Source organism: Centruroides sculpturatus, unplaced genomic scaffold (assembly GCF_000671375.1).
Source record: "Centruroides sculpturatus isolate CEXI.00-Female unplaced genomic scaffold, Cexi_2.0 scaffold777, whole genome shotgun sequence".
NCBI classification, from domain to species: Eukaryota; Metazoa; Arthropoda; class Arachnida; order Scorpiones; family Buthidae; genus Centruroides; species Centruroides sculpturatus.
The window spans coordinates 88,662-111,911 of record NW_019384982.1 but is presented as its reverse complement, the minus strand read 5'-3'; the positions used below and the strand labels follow the sequence as shown (position 1 = coordinate 111,911).

General features: G+C 32.3%; 1 protein-coding gene across 1 annotated transcript in view; it reads left to right on the top strand.

Annotated features, from left to right (window-relative positions):
* LOC111632803 (low-density lipoprotein receptor-related protein 1-like) overlaps positions 1-23,250 on the top strand; it is a gene marked incomplete at its 3' end in the record, with an annotated part of 123,322 nt that overhangs the window by 35,533 nt on the left and 64,539 nt on the right. The window contains exon 4 of the mRNA XM_023377330.1: positions 8,633-8,762. Coding sequence (XP_023233098.1) covers positions 8,633-8,762 — 130 coding nt within the window. The remainder of the gene's footprint in view (positions 1-8,632; positions 8,763-23,250) is intronic.

Below are 23,250 nucleotides of genomic sequence, written 5' to 3'. Positions count from 1 at the left end.
CAGTAATATATATTATTCTTATATGAATTTATTAATTATAATAAACATACACTATGTCTAAAATTTTAATTAAAATAGCACTCTCTAATTAACATCTGAAATAAAGAAGTAATTGAATCGGGTCCCGCCGCCATCTTAAATAACGCGCGACTGTAATTGATCGATTCTGAGCGCGTCGCGTTGCATCAGGATAAGTAATTTATAAAAATTAAAATAATGAATTTGTTTACGAAATAATTGACTATATCTATTCGCAATAGTACTCTAAAACACATCGTACTTATAGTTTAGCATTTCTGATAACAATTAATTAATTTTTGAATTTTCTTTTATTTTATATATAAAATGTGAATAAAAAAACATAAATGCGTAAAACTTAATAAAAAAAAATATGTTTAACTTCAGAAAACACATATATATGAGAATCTATCAAAAAAGTTAGTTAATAATAATTAAAATTGAGAAAAAAAATAAAACTTTCAAGGTAAGGCAATTTCTGTGGTAAAAAGTGAGGTAAGCGATCACGTGACGCCCGTCTCCCCATCGTCTGTAACCAAAACGGACGAGAATGAAATAAAAGCGGAAACACCAGTAGAAGTAAAAACAAACATCGGCGCGTATCTAAGACTATAAACATGAACGGAAGCGAAGATGAAACACGACACTTTGTAATTTATGCTAATTACCTTTTAATATTAAAAAATTAAAATTATCAACAAAATTATAGCAAAATTAAAATTTTTTGACTAAATTCGACTACAAACTTATCATAGAACTGGATTAAAGTAAAAATACCCATTTTTCGACGCTAAATTTTTATTAATTAATTTTTTAAATTGGTGCCTAATTGACCGAGCGCGCGTAATTTCAATTTGACGGAGGAAGCGCGTGACGACGGGTTAAAAGACTAAAATTCAGTTTCGTCACAAAATATGTAATGAAAAATTCCGTGTTAGTTTAGCCACCTGTTTAAAATATCTTCATTGGATATTAGAAGTGTGTATATGAATACGAATGAATCGTACAAGTAAAAAAAAAGGTCGACAGGTCGCGCAGGATATCCCCGAATGAAATTAATAGTTCACCCGGACGGTGAATCGATTCCCGGACTGTCCGGATGGTAGCACTATCGTAGGCGCGACGAAAATATAGAGTGGAATGGTTCAAATTTTTACGAGATATTTTTATTGTTTATTGTGAAATTTTGCTACCCTCTGAAAGTAATTTCGCCCTTTCCCTAAACAGTGCCGCCCCTGCCGCCCTCACTACGCTACGCCACTGCAGTGACGCTTACTCTCCTCTTTCAAAATCTGACGTTATTATTTTGCAAGTGTCTGTTAAAATTCTCGTCCATTTGTTGACAGAGAGCGTCATTCCATCAGTATCTTGTGTCATGTTTTCCTAACGATTGCGACAAATATTATATAATTTTTTTTAAAATGCAGTATAATATCTATGGAATCCTAAATCTTACACAAACTAAAAGCAATGTCACGTGTAGACATTTTCTGTCAGGTGAAAAAATAAAAAACTCTTTATATTCTTTTTCTTACTTAGAGCTTTTTCCAACTAGTTTGTTAATTTATAGCAACGCAACACTTGGACGATCAGTCTAGAAGGAATTCCTTCTAGTGTATGTTTTGTAGGTATCTGGTCTCTAGACAGGCGTTACAAACGTGGAGAAAACCCGATAAACTTCACGTGGTTAGCTCGTCCTGGTCAACGACTAAACTTCTAGTGTTCAGGAAACAGAACCGCTTTGCCTCGTTTTTGTCTAGATTATTTATTTACTTTTTTGATTGTCCTTTTTATTACATTTTAAATTGCTTCAACAGACATTTTCAAAAGTGTTGCAATTTGCCTATAAGATTATCTTTGTCCATAATATGTAAAATTTTATTATTTCTTTTTCGCTCAATTTTTTTCTTCGTGGCATTTTGTAAAAATTGAAGTCAGAATGATACAATTATAATTCTAAACTGAGTAAATGATGCGCATTTTCATTTTGCATATTGCATATAAAGTACACACAGTTATATAATGCAAAGGCTAGGGTGGGGCAAGTAAGGCACGTGCTCCGGGCTCCTTTCAAAGGGGGCGCGCCGATTATTAAATTTAAAAATTAAAATAAACCAATTCATATCAAACAATCTTGTCTGTGACTAATGCGCTTCGCGAATGAGCGAGAAGGAACGACGGTGCACACAGGCTGTGCACTAGCTCGTTCGAATTTGACACTTCTCGCACAGTTGTTTATTTTGTTTACATGTGATTTGTGATTCTGATTTAAATACTCCCGAGAGAGCGAGCGTTATTGAAGCAACTTGATTTGTTATCTAATTGTCAGTGTGTGGCTTGTGTCAGCCTTGTTTTTCTTTTTCTCTCTTTTTCTCTTTCTTCCACCATTTTCCCTTCATAAATGTCACTTCCGGCCTTTGTTCTGTTGACCTCACCGTAATTGGTTGACCCAATGGACCCAATAGGGGGTGGCATCGGATTGGTCAAAGGGGACTGGTACGAGAGGAAAGGGAAAAGATCGTCATTCGAGAAGAAAAGCTGGGAAACGGGAAATTCCAATTTTCAACGCGAATGTTGAATGTTGAAGTAAACAATTTGACGTCATCAACGACGTTCCAACTCGAGTAGGAAGTGCTTAGTTCCCATAATTCCATTTTCAGCAAGATGGATTCCATTCAAATATCTTACCAATTATCCACAATTCATTGAAAAGTAGCAGTCAACATATCTGTTGAGTGCTGATTGTGTCGAGACAGCGCTGACAACAGCACCACTTCAACATTGAAAAAAGGAACGACTTTTAACGAATGTTGAGATCAGCGCTGAGTCTGCGTTGAAAATTGGAATGTCCCGAAGGAGAAGACAGAGATATCAAGGAATACGGAAGAAAACAGAGGGGTGCCAAGTGGTTTCCAAGATAAACAAAATTTGTTTCTAGATGGGAAGGGGGCGTCAATATAGTGTTGTGCCCCGGACGCCAGTTATGTTCGCTACGCCATTGATATAATGTAATACACATACTATAGGTATAATTATTATAAAGCATATTTATAGGTTACAAGTGTTATATTAGTTCAACACTCATATACATATACAAATACTTAACACCTTATTCTTGCTGAGAAATATAATTTATTCGAAACAAACTAACGTTTTCAGCCTGATTCACAGGCCATCTTCAGGTTTAGAATACATTTGAATTAAAATTCCATCAATGGAATACAAAATTTAAATTCAAAATTAAATAAGGTACAATTAAAATATTAAATAACCAACATAAAACAAAAATAAAATATAAAAAACAAAAATATATAAATATGCAACAAATGAATATATAAGTATTAATAAATGCAATTACTAAGACATTCAATAAAACTACTATATTGATTGGTTAGAGCCCTTATTAAACTTCTTAACCATAAACTTCCATGCAGAGGGAAGACTTTCTGCGTCCCTCGCATTTAGACAGCCTTCTTGTAATCTACTCCTATAAATCTGCAACTTTTCCGCTGTCAACGCCAAAGATGGAGAAGATAAAGGATTTATGATGGTCGCCTCATTCCATTTGACTATAGCTCCTGGTGCTTGTGCCATTTGGGACAAAATTGTTGCATTAGACCCCTTTCTGATATTATAACTATGCTCCTTGATTCTAAGCCCTAAACTTCTAGTGGTTACTCCAATGTAGTCTTTTTTAACGCCCAATTGCATGTTCTCATACGGAATTTTATAAACCCCTGCTTTCTCTTCTGACCTTATATCATCTTTATCATTCCTGAGGATTTTGTATAAATTAGGGGCCCTTTTTATAAGCATCCTCGAACCTTTTCTGTGTGCAATCTCTTTCATGACTGTATTCATACTTTCATTATATGTAAATTTTACGAATCTATTGGGAGCATTTTTAAAACACCCTTTCTTGATGTTGGCTTCATATTTCCTAACTATTCCCAGAATTGTACTTTTTTGGTAACCTAGGGTCTTGGCTACGTTTATTATTCTATTTATTTCTTTCCTCCTGTCTTGTACTCTTTCACAATACAAAAATGCCCTTCTTATTAAAGCTCTGAAAGCTGCAATTTTATATTTATACGGATCCTTGGATTGGGAGGGAATATACAATGGGCTGTGGGATGGTTTAATAAAAACGCTAGTGGACAGGTGGCCTTTTTTGAATGTAATATCGATGTCGAGAAAATGCAGATTCAAGGAACTCTTCTGCTCCAATCTTAAAGTAAGGCCATCATTGTTATCATTGATCTTATCCAAAAAATCCTTAATTCTGCTGTTATTTCTCCATAATATAAGTAGGTCATCAACGTATCTGCTAAAATACATGATATCCTCCTTAAAACCATGAAAAATTCTTCTTTCCAGTCTCCTAACTACCAATTCGCATAGGATCCCTGAGAGCGGGCTTCCCATAGGGACCCCTCTTCTCTGTCTGTAGATCTGTCCATTAAAAGCGAAACAAGATTCACGGCAGACCAAACTAGTCAAACTCTCTACTTCTTCAGTATAACTAAGCAATTCCGAGTTATTACAGTATAAGAAATCCAATAGCGCCTCCTCGCACGATTCTATCTTTACTGACGGATACATGCTTTCATAGTCGAAAACAGTTGCAACTTCATCTTCCATTAATGCTATATTTTGCAGATCCTTAACCACCTTCATAGGATCACGTGCAACTAGAGTATCTGTGTCTAGCTGAGAGGATAAATACTCATGCAACTTCTTTTCTAACACAAACGTGGGACCTCTGCATTTCTCTACAACCGGTCTTATTTCTTTACCGGTTTTATGCACCTTAGCGAAAGCAAATAACCTAGGTGTTCCAGGTCTAGGGTTCCTGCACTTCTTGAGAAAAGGCAAAGCTTTGGAAAGTTTAGAGACCTCTAGCTTCCTGACCCTTCTATCCAAGCTTCCAATAAAATTGCTGTTGATCTTTTCACACTCTGTCTTTTCGATGTAATCCATTAGTGCCTCGTTATACGTACGCCTTTTCATGATGACTAGTTGTTTACTTTTATCTGCCCTAGTCAACACCAAATCATTCTGCTTTAACCAATTCTTAGTGAGCCGGATGTCACTACTTCTAATATCTTGCTTTCGGTCCCTCTGTCTGTTGTTAAGGACTGCTTTCCATCTGAAGTACTCTTTTTCTAAATCGTCTAGCCCAACAATGCCCCTTTCAATTTCCTGTACTGAGGTTTCCCAATTCATAGCCTCCACTGGAACAAAATTTGGGCCTTTTTTTAGAAGCTTCTTGATCTTTTCTGGTACTTCTATTTAGAAGTTTAGGGCTTAGAATCAAGGAACATAGTTATAATATCAGAAAGGGGTCTAATGCAACAATTTTGTCCCAAATGGCACAAGCACCAGGAGCTATAGTCAAATGGAATGAGGCGACCATCATAAATCCTTTATCTTCTCCATCTTTGGCGTTGACAGCGGAAAAGTTGCAGATTTATAGGAGTAGATTACAAGAAGGCTGTCTAAATGCGAGGGACGCAGAAAGTCTTCCCTCTGCATGGAAGTTTATGGTTAAGAAGTTTAATAAGGGCTCTAACCAATCAATATAGTAGTTTTATTGAATGTCTTAGTAATTGCATTTATTAATACTTATATATTCATTTGTTGCATATTTATATATTTTTGTTTTTTATATTTTATTTTTGTTTTATGTTGGTTATTTAATATTTTAATTGTACCTTATTTAATTTTGAATTTAAATTTTGTATTCCATTGATGGAATTTTAATTCAAATGTATTCTAAACCTGAAGATGGCCTGTGAATCAGGCTGAAAACGTTAGTTTGTTTCGAATAAATTATATTTCTCAGCAAGAATAAGGTGTTAAGTATTTGTATATGTATAATGATATGCTGAGTACTTTATGTTATTATCAACACTCATATATTTGAACATTTTTATTAATTAACGACTATGTTGCGAAACAAAACAAAAACAGGCAGAAACCAGCAGAATATAAGAAATAAAATAGAAGAGTATAAACTGATGGAATACGGGAGCCCCGCTAAACAATGTCTACAAAATAATTAGAGCAGCAACAAAGAAAACAATAATTCACAAAAGGAATCCAACAGTTTGTCAAATGTTAAAAGCAGACAAAGATTACGTAGACCGAAACCTTCTTCCCGGAGTATATAGAATTACAATAACAGATAAAAGGCGGCAGAAAGAGCTGTTTTACATTGAAGCTACAGGGCGATCGCTCAAAGAAAGACTGACAGAGCACATAAGAAGCATAAGAAATGAGCAGCCAGTTACAGCACTAGCAACATACATTTTGGCAGACCCTCCAGAAGCTATAGAGGAATGGGATGAAGCAAAGTTGATACAAAAAATTCACGACAAAAAACACCTGAAGTATGCAGAGACTTGGGATATTTAAAAAACCAGTCAAGAAGAACAAGCAATCAACTTTAGAGAAGCAATTAAGATATCGGCAGCATGGAGATCAAGCATATTGTAACGTTTCAACAGGAAAGAACTGAAGCGAAGTGACATTAAATAGTGAGACAACATTTAGAAAAGCATGCATATTAAGTGTGAAAACTGGCTACACATGCATTTTGATGTTTTTGCTTTTATGGTTGTGTTTTAGTATTTTTATTTTATTTTATTTTTATCTATGTATTTATTGATGTATCTTATCAGTTTATGTTTGTTTTATTTTATTTTATTTATGCCCATTTATAACGGTAATCCAATGGCACGAGATTGCACACTAAAAGTTTATTTTAAGTAAACGTTTCAAAACGCATTTATCGTTAATACAAATCAGTCATCATTCGATTTTCGTTCGTTCTTGAGAAAGGTCATTAAAGATGACCGAAAACGTTTGAAATTGATGATATATTTGGCTGCAGTTTATAAAGTTTTTGAGTATTGAATCCTTGTTAATTACTATATGTAATTAATATATAAAATAAAGGTAAGTGTACAATGTGCGTGCCTCTAAAACTCAAAAACGAGTCCAGATACGATCAAGAGAGTTATATGGTGTAGTAGCCCTCTATCTTCTATCCATGAAGAAGGATCTAGTTTTTACCCGAAGGGCATGCTGTTAAAGATATTAGGGCTGGAAGTTTCCCCCCTCTAGAAATTTCTGGAACAGTCCAGAACATTCGAGAGTGTTCGAGAGCATTTTACAATATTCTAGAACATCCCAGATCATTGTGGAATATTCCAGAACACTCTCGAATGTTGTGGAACGTTTTGAAATATTGTGGACCATTGAAACCCTGTTTTGTATGGGTGGGACTACCCATTGGTGGGGGTATATAAAAAAAGATCTGTCGTGGGTTCGAACGTCCGTTTCTTATCAGTGACAAAGGGAAAAACCGAAAAAGAAGTGAAAATTCCAAAGTAGCGCAGTGAGTGAATAAAAACAAACAGTGAAGTGTGAGTAATCAAAGTGATACAGTGACTGAATATAAATCGAAAATAAGGTGTGAAAACTGTATAAAGGTACTTAGTGTATTTGTTAATGAAAAGTTGATTTGATTAATATTTTATACAATGCCCAAACTTAAAAGAGGAGGAGCTCTTGCCAGTTCTGAATTTTTTTTAATATTAAAGTCGATATCGTCGACAATATTATTTTTAGTTGCCAAAATTGCCCTTTGAAATAGCCACTCCGAATAATAATAAGAATCGCAGAGCCCAAACGGTTGGGAGTTGAAGGTTGAAATTTGGTACACAATTAGGGTGCGTCATGAGAACGTACACTAAGAAGGGATTTTTTGAAATTCCCCCCGCGGGGAGAGATGTTGATAACAATGAAAGTGTTAACGATGAAAGTGGTTAAGTAACAATTGAAGTGTTAAGAGATAGCGACGTGCAAGATTTACAAGCGCAGATGCGGTTTTTTGCGTTTTCGCGAGAAATCGAACATATTGTTAGACCCATCTAAAAATATTCTATTAGTCTGGAAACAGGTTAACCTAATTCTTGCACTCTGAGAAAACGGGTAAGATTATCTATAATGTAATAATCTTAATTTTCGCTTTCGTTACATTTTGCCCAGACAACGCCGGGCTCATCGACTAGTTATTTATAATAATAATCTTTTTTCCAATTAATAGAAATAAGCATTTCTTTTAACATATAAAATATTTTTGTTTAAAAAATCAGTTTTGTTCGAAAGTTCATTTAAAATTTGTTTGAAAATGCAAAAACTGTTGATGTTCTTTTCTATATTAATCCTAATGATGTGTAAATTTAGAGTTAGTTATTCGATTTTTTAAACTTCTTGAATGTACAGTATTAATATAAAGTATTAAAAATACAGTATTAATATAAGCATTACAAATAAAATTTTGAATTCATTGTTGACCAAATAATCGTCAAATACATGTTTGTACAATTTTTACATCTAAATATTTTTATTGAAGGTTTGTGTTTATTAATAATATATTTCGGTTAAGTCAACATAAGTGCGTTAAATCCACCGTCAATAAACACATTGTTAATTAAAAAATACAGTATTAATATTCGAAATTTATAATTTCCTTCTTTTGATATGTGATAAATTATAACTTTTTGTATTTAATGGTTTTTCATATAATTGTTAATAACACTTTTAGGTAATATATTTAAAAGAAATGAATATGTTTTATGACGTATCGTACTATGGACATCTCTTTACGATTGTGTTTCTACCTCACAATAATGTAAAAGAAATCAAGGTGGACATTTCGTTTTGCGTTGATAAAGGTACGTATTATTTTATATATATATGTTTGTAATATNGTCGTGCTACCAGATGTTCAGCAACCATTGTGATAACATCTTGCAAAACATTCTCATTGTATTACTTTTTTATTACTTTTTAATAATAATAGACATTTTATAACGATAAAAATGCAATTTATTTATTTAGTAAGAATTTGCCATATGCAACTAATGGATTCCACAACCTCCGCATAATCGAAACTTCATGTGAAATACTAAATAGCATTAATACTACTTTTTACGCTTAATGACAAAGTGCTGTTCATGCATTACGCCATACCAAAACTTAAGCTAACTGTTTGTTTTGTTTATATTTATATTTTTGTCGAATCCCGATAAAATATGTAAAAGCTATCCAGTGATGTATAAACCAAACGTAATTTATTTTTTTTTTATTCATGTTATGTTGACTCAAAAGTTTCATTCAGGTATTATAGCTCTAATATTCACATAACGTTTAATTAACAAAAAACACTTAATCCGTTTGTAAGATATTTATTACAAATATACTTTGTTACAAATACGCAGAATATTATTACAATGAAATAGTTATATGAAAGGTACCTAAAAAACTAAAAAAGCATTTTAAGAGATATAAGGCATTAATATTTTCATGAGGGTGATAAACCTTTTATTGTAATAATATTTAACAAATGCGTAACAACGTACATTTGTAATGAATAGCTACATAATGATCAAGCTTCTTTATTCTTACAAATTCAATGTATTAATTAAATTTTTTATAGATTAGTCGCTAAAAAGTTATAAAAAACAAGAAACCGTGAAAATTCCTGTTATGTAACAAATGAGCTTAATGTTTATGCTTGTCGTTCTTGCTAAAAAACACAGGACAAAACTGGTTCTAACTTACAGTTACCGTACTAGTTCTCATTTTTGACTTTTCTCAGGAGAGTTATGAGACTCGTTTGTTAATAAATTAACAGGGATCACAGTTGTAAAAACTGTATAAAAATCTAGTTAAAATTAAATTGTAGAACGTCCCCCACCAGTGGGCGAGTGGTCTCCGTTGCCGCTCATAGCGGTGACCAGACCCTAAACACTGGGACCCACCAGTGGGCGAGTGGTCTCCGTTGCCGCTCATAGCGGTAATCAGACCCTAAACACTGGGAAGTTCGGTCGTGGGATCGCGCCGCGATCGGACAGGCCAATTCCCCATAAAAGTCCTTCCGGAAGGCATTGTTTCCCCGCGCGCGCGATTAGGCCCTTCGGATACGGCTGGCTCGTCGGTCGCATAGCGATCAATAAACGTCAATCGGAGAAAGAGCCTATCTTGAGCTATAATCTCCATATCAACTACAAAGAAGAAGAATTATAGAAAGTTCAAACAGTAATAAATTTACAAACACCACTATGTATAAACGACAAAATAAAAGATATTTATGGGGTGGCAGCCCTGCACCATCCAATTTTATTTTGAAAAATAAACCCAATAGTGAATGTAAAATAAAGTTAAATTGATGCCAACCTTATAAAATAAATAAGAATTTGAATTATATCTAAACATTAAAAAATTCGAATGTATTCATTATTAAAATTAATTATTAAATTCGTATTCTTGAATAGATCTTGTTCTTTTATCTCAAATTGTGTATAAGTCACAATTAAAATTTATAAATGGCCATCATCACACAAATTTTTATTTATTTATTTGCAGAAAGCGAAAGTCACGTACAAGTCGAACTCCCTATAACACTGTTGATTATTCCGTTTTATATGAATTCCATGTTGTTCGAGTCACTTAGATTTTACAAAACGTGTGCCGGGCTGTGAATGGCTCACGTATTTGTAAAATCTAAGTAACTCGTACAACATGGAATTCATATAAAACGGAATAATCAACAGTGTTATACGGGGGTCGACTTGTATTCTTTTTCACCGATTTGTTATTCGTAATTTATCTCGATTTGTACATTTCAATTCGATTCAAATGTTTAGAATTTGATTGTAAGTTTAGTTATTTTCAACACAACACTATCGTACAATAGTTCTGATGTAATGTAAATCATTGAATACATCTCTAATTCAGTATCAAACTGGACTGTAATTGTACAAACAGACAAGAGTATTTTACGGCAAGGACGTTCTTGATGTGAGAATCCTCGGTGATGATTCTATTACTCGATTCACCTACTTCCGAAATCGGTACTGTGAGGCCCGCTCACTTTGTTAGTGGATGGCTATAAAGGGCTATATTTATGTGTCTCCAAGATAGGGAGATCTTGTTGACTATTTATCTGACACCAGTTAGGATTAGTTCAAACGCTTCTTTATTCGCGTTATAAAGGTCTATATCTAGAAACTTTCCTATTTGAGCATATCGCTAAGTTCGGATCGGTGCGTTCGTCGATAGGAGTCCGGCCTCACAATAAATCGAATGAAATCAAACAAATAAACAAAAGTTTAATAAGTTAAGTAAAGCGATGGATAAATACAAATAACATAAAAATATATCTACGTCAAGAGACTAACTAAGTACACCTTCAATTACCGAGAGAGAGAGTTCACATTTGTTTAAGCATACTAGTTCTTTCTGTTCGACCGATCTTTCAGTGATAGGCGATGACAAGAGAGTCAAGGTCTGGAGATAAACGAGGGTTGGGAGAAGCTAACAAATGAGGGCTTGGCCAACTAGGTTCTATGAGAGTGTCTGTCCTGAGAGAGGTTTTTGTCATATGACGGGATACACTGAAGGGTCGTGCTACCAGATGTTCAGCAACCATTGTGATAACATCTTGCCAAAGGATGTTATCACAATCCTTTGGCAATCCTGGATTAATCACAAGGATAGTCGAAAAGGAAATTTTTTTTCTCATCTTTCCGCGCGAAATTACAAAAATGTGGCGTTTTTAAGAAGAAAATAATACTTTAGTTTTTGCGTTATTAAATAAAATTATTCTGTCTGCAGGATCTTACATTGAAAACATTAAAAAATCAAGATTTCAAGTGATTACTTGTAATAATCTTCATCAGAAACGTAAAAACAAACGACTTTCTTACACAAGGCGAAATGATTTTTTTTGAAACATAATGTCATGCGCAAAAGAAAAAAATGAAAGTAGTCTTTTACAAAATACAACTCCCTGCCAAAAGTATTTTACTGCCATTCAAAAATATTGATTTCGTACATTGGATTGCACATAATTCTTTTCAGAGTAGTTCTATAAATTTTGTTTATTTTTTTCCTTAAAATTCAATATTTATTTAACAGAAAAGCTTTCACTCAATAAAAATTTAAAGTGTTTAAATATTTAAAAAAGTTAAATCGTTTGCAAGTGTGAGACAAAAATTTTACACCAGTAAGATTCCTTGAGAAAAATATTAGATAGCATTTGTTAAAAATTTTCTACGACCACTTATGGCTTTTATTAAAGCTTCAATTTTTTTTGGCATTTGATCTTAAGGACGTTGACACTAATATGGTGTAATTTTATTCCAAACTTCAGTTTGATAGCCAGTCTATAGTGCCGATACTGTTTTGTAACAACCCTACTTATATGTTTTGCTTTGGTGACAAAAACATTATCTTAATAAAGTATTCACTGTATCCAAATATTTTCTTAATAGGTATTTTAAATTACTATAGCATTTCGATCTTGATATAAATCACTGTTTATAGAACCATTCGAAATGCAAACTCTGCCTACTCCATTTGCTAACATACAGCTTCAAATTATTATGCTAAGTAAAAATTTCACATTTTACTTTAGGCCCGCTTTGTGGACTCAACAGAATAAACGTTTTACATGTTTTACTTACATTTAGTAGTGTTGCAATTCTCTGAAACATATGTTGTTTCAATAATAATATTATTCGAAGTTTTCAATAATTTTCCTGCTCTTTATTACAACTTATAATGCTGTTGTATACTTCAAGTTTATATGGTTAAATGGTAAACTTCTGGATTCATCAATGCTTATGAACATTTATTAAAACATTTCAAATTTATTCTATAATTAACAAATATTATTGTGAAATATTTTTGAATATACTTCATATGGTTTAATATTTTTGTCAACATATTTTGCTGGTGTAAAATTAGTTTTACTCATGTAAAAGATTTTTTTCTAATGCTAAAACATTTAAATTCCATTGCGTATAACTTTTGTTAAATAAATGTTAAATTTTAAGTAAAAATACAGGAAATTTGGATAATTTAACTAAAAATCGTTATATACAATCAAGAGTACAATAATCAATATATTTGAAAAGCGGTACGATACTTTTGGCAAGAGGTTTCATAATCATCAATATCAATATATATTAAAAAGGTAAGTGTACAATGTGCGTGCCGCTAAAACTCGAAAACGAGTTTCGGTACGATCAAGGGAGTTATATGGTATGGTAGCCCTCTATCCCCCATCCATGAAGAACGTTCCCGTTTTTACCCGAAGGGCGTGATGTTGAAGATATAAGGGCTGAAAATTTTTGCCCACTATAAATTTCTAGATCAGTCCAGAACATTCGAGAATATTCAAGAGTATTCCACACATTCCAGAATGTTCTGGAACATCTGGAACATCCCAGATCATTGTGGAACATTCCAGAACACTCTCGAATGTTGTGGAACGTTTTGAAACATTGTAGACCATTCGAAGCCTTTTTTTATGGGTGGGACTACCCATTGGTGAGGGTATGTAAAGAAAGATCTGTCGTGGGTTCGAACGTCCGTTTCTTATTAGTGACGAACGGAACAACCGAAAAAGAAATGAAGATTCCGAAGTAGTGCGGTGAGTGAATAAAAACAAACAGTGGAGTGTGAGTAGTCAAAGTGATACAGTGACTAATCGAAAATAGAGTGTGAAAACTGTGTAAAGTGTACTTAGTGTATTTGTTAATAAAAAGTTGATTTGATTTATACCTTATACAATGCCCAAACTTAAAAGAAAAGGAGTTCTTGCCAGTTCTAAATTTTCTTATGAATACTAAAGTTGATGTCGTCGACAATATTATTTTTAGTTGCCAAAATTGCCCTTCGAAATAGCCACTCGGCAGTAATATAATTGTGAACAATGTTTGGATAAATTTGGTCGATGAGTTCGTTTTTCCGTAGTGGCTATGTTGCGAAAATCACTATTGAGTTCAATGAGGCCGTCGTCTGGTCAGTGGGATATGTGCCTTCTCCTATTTGTAAAAGTTTTTAAGCGAAATGTTTTTTATAAGCAAATATTGTAAATAGTTTTAAAAATTTTATTGAAAACACATTCTACCTCTTATATTTTAAAGTTTATCGTTTTATTCCAACTACCAAACAATCTCATATAAACTCCCTGTGCGAAGCCGGGTTTCTCAGCTAGTTTCTTTATAAACAAGTTTTTTACATATTTTTACGAGATTCAACAAAACTACAAATAAAAGCAAAACACACGATTTGTTTCGGGTAGCGTATGGCGTAGTACGTGGACAGTGTTAAATAGTTTTGAACATTAACAGAATTAATTGTATAAAGTTTATCTAGACAAAAAAACCACAGTTTTGTAGACGTACACGAAGTGATTTTACGACCGTTTGTGTACACTATCTTAGAGAATGTAACAATGATAATGTTGATTTCGCAAGAAATTTATAGTAAGATGTTTTTGACAAAATTTTTACATTTTAAATTAATTAATTAATTTAAGTAGTATCACCCAACATTGTGATACGACAACCCGAGTTTAAAAAGAGTTTGTTAAAAGCAATTTTACAACCAATTTTATGCAACAATGTCTTCTTGCTGTAACAATGAAGAGTGGTGAGTTTCGCGATATATTATTGGTTAAAGGTTTTGACAGCACTGGAGTTAAGTAGTCTCAGTAAACAGACTGAAGCCATTCAGAGTGTAGATCCCTTCCAACGCGACTATAACGAACGTTAACGTTAAAAGGCAAATCAATGGCAGTTTTCCATTGCAGATTTCTGTAGAAGTTCAATTTCGATCGAGTTCTGAAGAGGTAACTGGTTTACGTATCTTTTCGTTTAAAATTACAGTTTTTTACAAATTAGAAATTTTTTACATATAGTGAAAAACTGCGAAACATCATAAAGCAAGGAAAGTTTTCTGAATGCTGAAACATTATTTATAATTTATTTTGTACGTGAAGTTAGAAATATGAATATTACGCAGTTTAAATATAACAACTTATGCGAATTGTTTTTTATAAGTGTTAAATTCGTCTTTTATGTAAAAAGCAACATGCAAAGCCACAGTAAAAACCAGAAAAGATTTTATTTAGTTTGTTTTGTTAAATTATATGTTATACAGTTAATATGCGGATAATCAAACAAAAATAGATATAAGTATAAATCCTGAAATTATGGAATGTAATGAACATGAAAAAGTAACATTTACAACAAACACGCTGCTATTTAATCTAAAAATACAAATGACTAACTTAAAACAGAAAATGCTTTAATTCAATGAAATACTTACACATGGAATTATATAATTTAAACATAAAATATCGGTTTTCAAATGCAAAAATTATATAATTTTCCACACATTCTGCATACATTACTCAATTACTTCAGCATTATTTACAGTTGTGTCGACTATTTGACTTGAATTGCAGAATTCTCTTCATTGAAATTAAAAAATCTCTCAGAAGTGTAGCTCTAAGGGGAATCACTTCTGAATGTATTTAAAAATTGGCAAAGGTTAATATTTTAAATATTGTTTTTCACTAGGTACTTTAAAAGTGTTGCCATTAGAGATATATATTACTTCAGAATTTATCCCAGTTATATCATGAAATAAAAAGTGACCGGATACCGTCTTCCTATACTGCTGGCACAATTATATGTATTGGTCATTTGGGTGATGGTGTGGACGCCTCTTTTCGTGGAACTGTAAAATTACTTAATTATTATTGCGTTACGGTCCTTATTCAAATTTTTTATTAAAAATTTGACAACGTGGACATTAATCATTCACAGGACAATTATACTGGTGTTAAGCACTTACACATTAAATTGAAGAAAAGTTCTTAAAAAAACCAGACTTTCTTTATTAAGCTACCAGTACACATACAACCATTAACATTTGTGTTTCGGGCCATCATGCCCCTCATCAGCAGAATTACAAAAATTACAATATTTAAATATAAAGTAAAAATATATAATTAAGAAAAAAATAACATTAATTTATCGACAACATATTTACAAAACTTACGATATGCAGTTCTCCGACAATAATTGGTTTTTATATTTAATTTTATTTTGCTTCATATTTCTATTTTAAAGTTAATAAATTAAAAATTATTTTATCATAACTAAACCCTTGTTAAAAATTACCAAATACTTTTTTTAAATACTTTTACTTTTACAATTTTCTTTCTATCAAGTTACACAATAATGGCGCGTGTTGCACTGACCATGATATTTACACTTATTCGTTATCTATAGCTGCCCATGATTGGTGGATAATTCTGCCTAAGTTATTATTTATTCTATATTTTTCATTTTTAATATGTGTTCATATAACTGTTTTTTATAATTATTTGGTTCCTTTTTCTCTATTTTTACTGTATCTAATTTTATCTGACAACCATAACTATTACAATAATCTGCCACTGCAGAATTTGCATAATTACTTCTTATGGCGTGTATATTCTCTTTTATTCTAATTCCTAATTTTCTCTTGGATTTTCCTATATAAGTTTTATTAGGCTCGCAACTGCAATTAAAAGAATAAACAACTTATTTTTCATCCATTAATTCAAATTTCATAAGCTGTTTATCTCAGCAAAAGGCAAATAAACAAATTAAAACTGTTTAAAAGTATTTATAAGATGTTTAATAACACTAAATAATTATTTTTAAGTAGCATTGTTTCTACTACCGTACGATAGGACTGCCTCATACCTTTGTCGAGGGAAGTAGTTGCTTATGTAAATCCGAAAGCAGCTCGGAAAATTAGCTTTTTGAAAATTTACAAACGTATTAAGATGTTGATGGTAGATGATGCTGTGGAAGAACAAACCTACATATGATAGGCTATTATAAAAATAAATACAGTATATGTAAATTTCATAGGCACTTCGCATCACTCGCTAAAAAATTGAATAATTAAATAATTTCTGGATTAAAATCGTCTGTTTATTTACAATATTACTCGTAAATGCTTAGCTAATCATTATTTTAATAAAATACGTCATAATTTTATCCCCAAACACAAAAAACTTAAGAAGCTTAAGCCGATCGTCTACCCGTCATTCTAGACGAAGCGAACGCCATTATCGACCGTCTAGAATCGCCAGATGGCGTCCGTTCCCCAATCACGTTTTGGGCTAAATATGTGCACCCCAACCTCTCTGATAATTCACCTGAAAACCAAAAAACAAATGTAAGTCTTTACAAATTTTTCTCGACAATTTGAGATTTACAAATTAAGGTACAACTATCTTAGAACTATCTCCACAAAACCGACAAGCAAAATATAGAAAATCACAACAGCGAAGTTGTTGCCGAAGTTTTCATCTCTAAAAGGTCGAACGTCGAGCGCTGCTTGACTTTTCACGTTCACGATTTAAAGATGAAAACTTCGGCTGCAGCCTGGGCGTAGCGAGGGGTAGCCTCGGTGGGCACGGCCCTCTCCAGTGAACCTGGTGCTTCCCCAGAAAATCACAGCCAAAATAGTTAAAGCTGAAAATTTTGAATGGTAAAAAAAGGTCAACTGTTCCCTGTGCCCAATGTTAAAAGAAGTTCACATTCCAGGTGTGTGTGAAGTTATTGTCGATTGTCATGGAATTTTCATTTTAATGAACAATAATTTTAAATAATTCAATTTTGTGTCAGGTTGGCCTCTACTAGGCCCCCCATAACGAAACTCTGGCTACGCCCATGGCTGCAGCATTGTTAATGAATTTTACTAATTCTTCTAACCGTCACAAAGAAATTCTGTTAACACTGGAAAATATAAAGCCTTTCATCAATCTCTCTCGACCATTAGCAGCATTTTCTTCGTCTTCAATACTTCAGTTTGTCTCCTTCTTATAGTGCCGATGGAATGACATTACAAGCATACGCCTACTTGATGCCATTTAAATACTTAAACATTAAAATTTCATTCAAGTAATCGGTTTTGTTAATTCCTGTCATTTTCTTTACAAACAGTTTCGTAATTTTTTATTCCGATGACAATTTGGGGTGAGAGATTAATTTTTACTTCTTGGGGAAGTCTCCTTCCAGATATCGTTAATGACGTCATTAAGTTTTTACCAGCAGTCGTCGTAGTAAGGTGAGTTTATTTTGAATTTTGCCAGGGTGATGTGCATTAAGAAATAAAACGCCCCAAAATAAATAGAAATAATGAACTAGAAATAATCCACAAACTAAACAAAACGGGTCTTAATCGATATTTTCACCAGTATCTTCATCTATGAAAGAAGAACAATAGATACAGAACGGACTAGTATATTTTTGTTTAATTGTTTTTTTAGAATGTAAAATAGTAGTGATAGCAGCAAGTTTTGTTTTAACAGAAATCTACTTATTTTTCATCTAGTACAGTACTTGTAAATGTATTTGGTATGCTTCTGTTTTTTTCTGATTGTCCCTGCAATAGTTTATTTATCATTAAATGAAATTTTATTTATTTATTACTTGTGTACCAAGTTTTCATTGTTATATTTTTTCTGAATAAACAATTGGCCTCGGTAATCATTTTTATACATCTTAGATTGAACATAATTTTGAATAAACATTTTCGGGATGTTTCCCCAAAATAAATTTTTAAAGTGTACTTGTAAAATATGTACTAGTAGACTACATAAAAATTTTGATATAGTATTCGCTGCATTTGCTAGAAATATAAACTATTGCCATAAACCACTTTTTTCTCTGAAGGATTCAACTTCTCGTGAAACGCTCAATATTCCAATAAGGAATACATTTTGTGCAGTTTTCGTGAAAAAATTGACAATCTCCCCACTGCTAGTTATTTATTTATTATGATTCTGTCGTTTCTTTAATGTCAAATTTTATATTTTTTTGTAAAAATCTAAAACTTTTCCCTGACAGTACAGTCTTCACCGTTTACTTTTCTTTTGTGTGTTGTCAACAGTTTTTCTAACTGACATAACTTCACATTTTGCAACCGGATAAATATAAAATTCCTCTTAAACATCTTGCTTCAAGTATATCGGTCAAATCCGCCTCTTTCTCGTTGTAATAATTCGATTAAATTTTTTTATTTTTTCGTACAATACACCATAATATGTAAAATTTTTTCACTCGTTAATAAATTTTAGCAACCTGTAATAGATTTCGAATTTTTAGTATTTCCAATAGAAGAGGGTAAGTGCGTAATTCCCTCTTTTTCTTTTTACTTTCCGAAGAAATTATGTTCACTTTGTCGAAAAATTACTATTTACAAAAAAGATTCCTCACCTTGAGAAGGAACATTTTCTTTTTTCGTTTCAACTTCATTGTTATCATCATCCTGCTATTTTGTATCTGTATGTACTGTACAGTACTTCTTGAGTTTCTACGTTGTCTTCCTGTTCTGAAGATGAATGATTTTTGATAACAATATTTCCATTCCTGTCCAGTCGAGTAAAAGTGAACCAGATCGCTTCTAACCTAGTTCGCTGTGATCTCATCGTATATTTCAGTAAAATTTTCCCATCAAATATGATTTTCTTACTGTCACATGAAAAAAAAACCCATTATATATCCAAGCTATCCAATATATTGGATAGTTCTGTCCACGTTATCAAAACATCTGTTCTAAGATAATATAATAATCTGAGCATATGCTAGTTATAGGAATAGGAATATAGGAATATTTATTATATAGGAAATAAAAATACAGATACATTTGATGCTGACTCAGGATATCTTTTATTTAAAGTTAAGATTGGAAGAATAATTAGAAAAAAACACTAATAACTTGTTAAATGGTTAGCATGTCATCACACATTTAATATAGGAATAATCATGGCGAAGTAAAGTAGTAAAATTAATAAAGAGGATTATGGCGTGAAATGTTATCAAATTTAAGACGTTATGATTAGATTTTATATAAGATAGCAGAATAATCTGGTGGAAAACACTTTATCGTGCAGATATACTATTTCTGTCTAATATGTGACACCCTGTATGTCAGCTTGACTTTCAACTTTCTTTTGCAACTTTTGCTTTCCAGATGTTACTGGACATCTCAAATAGTGACATCTTCTGCTGTAACAGAAAAAAGAATAGGATGAAATGTTTTAGATATTACTGCAGAAACCACTGCTAAATTGAGACAACTACACAATATCGTTTCTATTTGGCTAAGAGCTCATACATTATCTGCAGCATAGTGTAGTAAAAAACACGTCAAACATAACTTATGAACCGAGCGGTATTTATATTAACACTTTCTTCTGACAAATATTAAGGAAAATTTACAAGTTACAAAAATTATTCCTTATTGGAATATTGCGCGTTTGACGAGAAGTTGGAATCCTTCAGAGAAAATGTGGTTTATGGCAATAGTTTATATACCGCTCGGTCCCCTTGTAAGTTTCAGTGACATATTCTGTTTTTTTTTCTGAATTTAAACATTTGGATCAAAATTAGTATGTTGATTAGTCAGAATAAGTATCCAACAAGATATTAACTAACTTTTTAAAATAACAGTAAGATAATGTTATTTAACTCTCGATAATTTTTATAAACTTACTATGTTCCGAAATATACATATTTCTTTATAGTTCATTAGGTAATATCAAATTTTATTTATATTATTCTATTTTTCATCATTAAATAAATTTCACACTCAGTTGAATAGAAACGCTCATAATCGCATAAAGTTATATGTTTTAAAAATTATAAAAGTTTCATTATTACATTTATTTCATGTATACTTATTTTACAAAAAGTTTTATTTGGAGAGTACTTTAGAAATGTGTTAACTAATTACACAGAAAAAAAAGTGATGAGTAGGAAAAAAGATGGGAAAATTTTCTGATTCGAAATGGAAGTGTTTTAAATCTAATCTATTATTTTCTCTTGTTCGGATAATAATTACTCAAGAGAGAAGTTGCAGGAAGGAAAACAAGAAAATTTTTTGATTTTAATGGCAGTGTCAAATTTATATATATTTTTTTGAAGATAAGACCATTTAAAAAATAAAATATATTCTAGTCTTTTCTTTATCCTTTTACACAACCACAGAAGTAACAGCTAAATCAGCTTGAAGAAAAAACTTCACTAAGAAAACTTCACACAAAGTTAAACTTGACATCTCTTTATTCAAAATAGAAAAGACGTATGCAAATACCTTTGCAATAATTCTATAAGGCAAGAAAAAAGTTAATTATCACGTCGAACAGCGTATAGTGTCACGTGTGTTGGATGCGTTTCACGTGATAGCTAGGTGTACTAGTTTAGAGAAACTTTGCAAAAGTATTTTTGATGTTTATACTATTTCGCTTAAAAGAATTTTGGACATTATTGTGGTCATTTGAGTAGAGTGGCGTATATTCTGTTTCCTTTTGCATGTTGGAGCACTTCATTTTGCCCAGAAGTGGCATTAGTTTTTTTTTTTTTCTTTTTGCTTTAAATGCGTGTTCCTGGCTAAGAAATTTTGGGAGACTATCCGCTGTTTGACGTGATAATTAACTTATTTTTTTTTTGTCTTATAAGTGGGTGTAGTTAATTTCTTTCGTATAATTTGTTTTTTTATCCACATTTTTTATGTTGATATTTTGTTTAAAATATTATTTCTAAGTATTGGTTTTATATAATTTGTATTTTAATTATGTATATTTTTTGTTTTATCTAATTATTCGTGAATTGTAATATTATTATAGTTTGTATTGTATATTTAATGATTTCGTTGTATGTATTCCCTGCATCATGAGCTTACCCCGTATGTCTAAATAAATAAATAAATAAAATAGAGTAGACGACTTTCCCAATTTAGCCAAATTATTTCGTTTAATTACTGGCAGATTAATATGATGCTGTTGTTAAAATTATTCTATTGTTGATTATTCTGATAATTATTAAGTTTTATGTGACTGATGTTAGGTGATGTTTTCTAAATCAATTAATTCAAGAAGATTAGAATAACTTAAATCTGTTGCAAAATGCTTGCCTTTGAATGACAAAAACTAAAGTCTATTTATCGTAACTTGGCACCTACTATAAACAAAGATTTTGTCGTATTAATCCGCCAAAGATTTTCATTGGTCAAATCCAGTGGCGTGCGGTCATTAGAAACGGTGGATGCGCCGCTTTCCTTGTATTTTCTAAAAAATAAATACCTATTAATTTTAATTATATGAAAATAATCGCACAATATTTTATTATAACCGCATTATGTATCTTATTACAAATTTCTATACTACACGTGAAAAAAAAAATAATAAGATTGTTCTTGTGTATTCGAATATTAGTTTCGGAGTAGCGGAGTGGAAACGCTGTATTGTCAGCATTCAAAACGCCAGATTCGCGCATGCGCTTTACGGAGCACCGACCTCACCCGGTTTAGCCGGTGGAAGCCTAGGACCCGGGTGGCTGCTACATGTATAACGCTTCCAATTCTATCCGGGACCGGTTTCGGGCTGTTAGCCGCCCGCCCGCTAGATATTTGGTCGATTACGCGAATCACGAGTAGAATTATAACTTAACTAGACCGATAAGAATTTACCTGTATGTTTTTATGATAGTTTTCTGTATAGTTGACGGGAGTTTAAAAAATCCGTTAAAATATTCCGCTCTCCGATTTTATATTACTCACGGACTTCAATGCTAAACCAATGAAATTACAATTTTGTATGTCCCATCTGTAAGGGAATATAGAAAAAAACGTGCACAATTCTTCTATAATGTTAAAAAATTAACTGTTACTTTGGTAGCATAATTTACAACTAAATTTAATGAATGAGAGAGATGCACCAGGTACAGAAAAAGCTCTAGAATTTATGTTCCTTAAATTTACGATTTATGTATCCGTTTGTAATAAAAATTTCTCTTTCCACTTTTTTCCGAAGACTACAAATATTCGAGTACAAAGTAACCGTTTTCGACTTATTTTTACTTAAGAAGTAGTTAAATAATTATGCGATTAGGGAATTGGGGACGTAAACAGAACCCTGACGAAAGAGCCGAAATTTTACTTAAACAAAAGCCTAACCGAACCAATCTCTAGCCGAGTACAGTGGGGACTGATTTCTTCGAAATACTGTATTAAATGTAATAAAGACAGACATTTTTCCAGTTCGACGAGAGTGACCGAAAAGTTGTAAATTTTGGAAATTTCCGCGGACAACACCTGGTCCTAAAACGAATTAGTTAGAAAACAAAAGACGGAAATCTATTAAGTTTAACATTTAGACTTTTACAGCTATGATGAGAAACGTTTAAAATTTACAAGAACCCTGTCGCGTCTTTTGAGGTATATTAGTGATGCGACAAAAGAAACATTTGACATTGCCAAATCCCGAGGGTATCGGCACCCTCGGGATTTGGCAGCCCGCGT